The 5672-nt window shown below is 31.2% G+C and overlaps 1 protein-coding gene across 1 annotated transcript; it reads right to left on the reverse strand.

Moving 5' to 3' along the window:
- Positions 1-270: 270 nt before the first annotated feature.
- On the reverse strand, positions 271-1610 carry Den1 (SUMO peptidase family member deneddylase 1). Its single transcript, XM_088238933.1, has 3 exons — positions 1319-1610; positions 706-1232; positions 271-625 (listed from the first exon to the last, which is right to left on the reverse strand). Exons 2-3 carry the CDS (start codon positions 1154-1156, stop codon positions 420-422), a joined length of 657 nt encoding a protein of 218 aa, XP_088095059.1. The 5' UTR covers positions 1157-1232; positions 1319-1610; the 3' UTR covers positions 271-419.
- Between the last annotated feature and the right edge of the window lie 4062 nt (positions 1611-5672).

Raw genomic sequence — 5672 nt, forward strand, 5'->3', positions numbered from 1 at the left:
AATGCGAAACGATCAACTTACGCTTCAGATGCCGGCCCAGCAATTGTGAAATATTGTACATTCAGTTATGTACTTCTGGTAGATAATAAAGAATACTTGTTACATAATTTTGAGTAGTCATAAAAATTACAAATGGTTATTGCTGGCCATAACAAATATGTTTTACCATTTCCACAGTTTTTACTGCTTGTATATATTTCAGGTGAATTTTAAAAATAGGTGGATATTTTTTATAATATTGTAATTGTACCTTATATATTTAAATATACATTTTTTACATTGAATTCGAGTTTTATTCTTTCAAAAATGCACAGTCTAGTACAATATTATTTATTATTCAAGATTTGACATGTTTTTATCATATAAAACATCAGTCTATAAGTATTATAAGTAAGTATAACAAATGTAGTTAATAAAGACTAGCTGCTAGCGAGTCCGGCGATAATATCCAGCAGTTCACTTCTCTTATTATTGACGGAAGAATAGCTTATCATCCCACAACCAGTTATACGATCATGCTTCACTACTTGGTCTGCTATCAGGTCCACATTACACAACACATGAATGCCACAGTCATACCCATTACTTTGAGGCAGAGTATCAAGTTCTGCAAAATCGCAATCACCTAAAACAAACGATTAATCATGGTAAGAGAAAATTAGGTAGATATATTTCTCAAAGAAGGTATAAAGAAGTGAATCTAACCATTAAGTTTTCCCGTGAGGTACGGGATAAGGCGTGTGGCCAACATCCAAGCGTGATCCAGATTACTACTCGAGGCCATGGAATCTAAATGGAAGAATTTTCCTTCCGGACGCGAATACACAAGTAAGCTCCAGTGGGACCCTCCAGCGCTAGGGGACTGATTGTCATTAAGAGCGAAGAATATGAATCGCTTGCTGAACACGTCTAGTGGAGCCAGAAACACGCCAACTTCTCCATCACTCACCATCTTCAAACATTGTGTTACTTCGGGGGAAATAAACAACAACTGAGTTTTGTTCTGGAATAATTCTCGTTCCAGGAACTCGAAATAGAATGATATTACTCTATCGTTCAACCAAAATGGGCCTTCAATTAAATCAACATCGGACTTGTGCAAAAGCGATTCGTGGTAATTTAACACCACTCTATCTTCCAAAGATGAGGATGTCATTTTTGTTTTATTCAATCACAAAAATATCCAAATCCACATACTCCGTTCACCGCACACCGCACATCACTTGACCAATCTACGATTATAAAAAGAAACAAACTAAAAATGGATGCATTACATTCATAACCTAAGTTTGGATTTATTTGTTAAAAAGATACTTACCTACGTGATAAATTCCGCACAAAAAACACTAACAACTAAAATACACTATATTTTTCATTATAGTCACTATGACAAAGCAAATTAAAAACAATAATCTAATTAGGGTATTACAAATATACGTAAATAGGCCAATAGAAATGTCAAATTAATTCGGTTATCATAATAGTCTACAAATTAAACTTCCATAAAGACCATAAACAAAAAAAATGTGTCATGTTCTGATTTCGTCAATGAGTTGCGTTCCAAAACTATTTACATCAGTGGTTACTGGTTACTTGAAACGTTAGGACGTTCAGCAAGTCGTAAAAAAACAATCGGCTGTTGTAGAAAAAACCCCCCCTATTATAGCCGATTAGTAAATGATATAATTATAACCAAAAACGTCATCCTAACAAAATGTGAGTTATTACAAAGTCATTAGTTAACCACGCGCTTTAGTTAAATTTATAAAACAACCTACCGAAAGATTAATTGATTACTAACGAACTCAAATATTTTATATCACAATTAGTTTATTTATTTTCCTTAATAATATTAATAAAGATGAGACATTTTGTTTTCATTATTTCGCTTGTCATTCTTTGAAAATATGATGGTTTTATTTAAGCAGTGGGTATCTGCAATTATATAATTACCTTCATATCTTGTCCCAAATGTGACAGCAAAAACTTTACACATTATGATAATTCTTTTTACAACAGCAATGTCTCATACACACAAATCAAATTTCAACGCCATATTAATTTAATATCCAAAAAATAAAAACTACTAGAATCTAAGTGATGTTAAAATACTCGTTTTTCATTATTTCTTAATAAATTTGCAATCTCGACACGCTTGTAAAATTCTTTTTTGAAAAAAATGTCTAAAGTAAGTTTGAATAACAAAAATACGTATTTAATTAATATCCACACATACTTATTTGTCTTCATAGTTATTTTTTAAATAAATTATGAATTATAAAATAGACCATCATGAAATTGTAAATTTATAATTTTTTTATGCAATAAAATACGTTTTTTAAATATTTTTTCAGCTTTCATTAGAAATCATTACAACCCTAAATAATGCATCAAAATATTTTGTTAAGAACTTCATTGACCCTTTTGATCATGGTCTCGGGTTTAAATTGTGCAACTCCTTTGAGCTCAAATTATACCCTGTCTGCGTAATATATACGTGTGAAAGTACTTTAGTAATGTTAAGGATGTGAATAATTGTAAACGTAAACACGTGAATCAAGGTTCCGTAAAAAGAACCAAGGCAAACATAATTTTTATTTTTGCTAAAAGATATACTAATATTCATTGACAAATTCCTTATTGAACATGTTCTCTAGTTTCCGTAAGATTGTCATGGTTTTGCAGAAATTATGTTTTTACTGCGCATAACTCTACCTTTGCATTTTAAGCGACCAATTATCGCTCAGCTATGGTGAGTCACTTTATCGTTATTGGTTGGAATGCAATACTTTTTTCTTCCATTTCAAACCCTTTCTAATAAAATGGATCATTCGATTTCACTAGATAAGAAAAATCAACGAGGGCCGCGGTAATATTATTTTAATATTTAGAATTGACACAGCTGTGCTGTGTAATTGGCAGCCTTTTATTTGTCAACAAAATAAGTTGTGCAGCGTGGTGAGCTATATAAATAAGACGATTGAGTAACAGTTTCCTACATTGCATCTACTTTTGTAAGATCAATGTTATAAAACTTATAAATTATTTTCATTAAAAGTAGTAGATGAAAAAAACAACGCTTAGTGTAAATAAACATATTAAGGAATATGAGAACACGACGCCCAACTTATGGTTAATTCATAGGAGAATTAAAATAGATACATGATAGAGTTATTTAATCTTTCTAAAAAAAATAGAAAAAGAGACCTTATGCGTAGAAGGGATACAAATAAAGGAATATTTTTTTTGCACCACGACAGACCAGGAGGCCCAATTATAGTGGTGAGTTACATCATAGGCTTGAGAAAAGTCACATATTAATTTTTGTGTTCTCACCGGGAATCGAACCCGGAACCTTTTGTGTGTGAGTCAAGCGTCTTGACCACTACACCGCGGAGGCCGCCTAACAAATCATGAAACACTTCCTGGATCACTCCAAAACGTTTTATTTTTACCATCTTTTATTTTGTCATGTATGCTTAAGTTATGGACGGGGACCCGTCACACTAGATCTTCACAGGTCGCAGTGACGTCAGGAGCTTGCAAAGCACAAACCCCCACCACTAAGAATAAGAATAAAAATATAACTTATTTTTAGCCGATGTTATCACATTTTGTAGAAGGCTCTAATAAAGGAAAAAAAGTACACGGATATTTCTCCCGAAAAACGGAGTTTGTCTATGAACAATTTTTTTCTGTCTATTGTCTATGGTATACCGGAAATGAATGATTCATCCGATTATTTCATTAATTCAATTACTAATCATTCGATTAGTAAATTTAGTCGATTAATGTCATCTGTAGACTATTCTAAATTCTATGCGTGTGTCCATAAGGACATAAATAATTACGAAATAACGTTTGCTGAACCAGCTTATAGCAGGCAAGCCAACGTTCGAGAATAAAAAATATTTTTAGTTTTGGAATTCAACCATAAAAAGTACCTAAGTGCCTATTTAAATTAAATATTTGAATTTCAATAGCTTTTAGTTTTGGAATTCAATCATAAACTAATACCTAAGTACCTTATTTTTAATGAAAAGTCTTTTTCCTTTAGTTCGAATAGTTTTTGCACGCTTTCACGACACAATCAATCATTTTTTTTTCATTTTAGAACAAATTTTAAATTAAATTTTAACTGCAATATACAAACAAGAAATACAAGACCGTCAAATAATTTAACTTGCGAACAACCTAGAACTAACAGCAAAAAAACATTTTTGAATATACAACAATAAAGTTCTATAATTCACTTTCTAATGACCTAAAAAATATACAAACATATACGTACTTAAAAAACATCCGAACAAAACAGTTCTTACATGTTAGTGAAACGTAATGTTATATTATGGACTTTTTATTAAAACTATTGTGTTATAGTAAATTATATATTCTCAGATCTGCACTTTTGCTGATTGGGAATATTTCGTACAAAAAAATATGTAATCTAATGAAATATGTAAATTTAAAACGATGTATTTTGTCATTTTTGTCATTTATTTTGGTTTCGAATTTAAAGTCAAGCTTACATCAAAACACGGCTGGCGATTTAAGAATCACTAAATTCGCGTTGGGCATGAGTTGAGTGTCATAATTTTAGAAGGCTTAGGTAAAGCACTGCCTGACTTTTTTTTATTAACACGCATTCACATATTTTCTCCCTAGATTGTGGCACAAGTGCCCAAGTGCAAGTACTCAAGAGTAGTGATTTTTGCACAATTTTGATTTGAGCACGATGAGGCCTCTTAGCCAATCACACGTGGAGAGAAAACAAAAAACAAACCCTTATTACAAATATATAAATAGCTTAAAAAAGTCCAAAATAAATAACGTGTGTAATTACTTACGAAAAAAATGTTTGTTCAACCAGCTAATAGCAGGCAAGCTAGCGTTTGGGGAGGACACCATCTGTAGGGTCCGCTTGTTTGTACATATATTTTTGATTATTTTGTTTGAATGTACAGTGGCGAGCGCGCAAATAGGGACACTTGTATGAAAAGTACAAAATCATTTATTTCATCACGTACATATTTAGTAATGCAACTCAGGTTCTTAAATAAAACAGCACGATGTTAACAATATATTTATGATAATAATAGTTTAAAATAAATATATTGTAAACATCATGAAAATTTATCGTTAAAAAATATGATGACCATTATTTACAAAAAGCGTTTAATTAGGGAAACTTAAATATTTTCTTATAAAACCTTTAAAATGAATCCTATTCCAATTGTCTATATTTAATAGGGTGCCCTTTTACCTTTAAAACTGACAAACATCTTCTGGGCATTGATTTGATTATTTTCTGGCATCTTCTTGCTAGAATATTGTTCCAGATATTTTTTTATATTCTTAAACAATTCGTTTAAATTTATTTAATTTTCGTTTTTGTAATTCCTATATTAAATGATTCCACAAACTCTTAATAGAGTTGAAATCTAGACTGCACAGTGGCCAATCGATCACAGCCACAGCACGTTTTTTTGCAGTACATGCCATATGTTTCGGATCATTATCTTACGGACATTTCCAAATTATTGCTAAACTTTCTTCAGCAGCAAGTATTATAATAGGTAATATGTCTGTTTGAGGTAGGGTCTATAAAAAATAAAATGTTTGTGTAGAGTAATAAAATAAAATCAAAATTTTATGGTGAAAACACCGAAGAC

This window comes from Micrasema longulum, unplaced genomic scaffold, assembly GCF_059751315.1.
Source record: "Micrasema longulum isolate JH-2025_06_02 unplaced genomic scaffold, ASM5975131v1 h1tg002011l, whole genome shotgun sequence".
Lineage (NCBI taxonomy): Eukaryota > Metazoa > Arthropoda > Insecta > Trichoptera > Brachycentridae > Micrasema > Micrasema longulum.

What these genes read in the sequence shown, in the direction of transcription:
- Den1 (XM_088238933.1), bottom strand. Translation starts at nt 1,156, where the DNA reads ATGACATCCTCATCTTTGGAAGATAGAGTGGTGTTAAATTACCACGAA. An exon ending in CCTCACGGGAAAACTTAATG is followed by an intron (nt 626 to 705) that starts GTTAGATTCACT and finishes CGTTTGTTTTAG; the next exon opens with GTGATTGCGATTTTGCAGAA.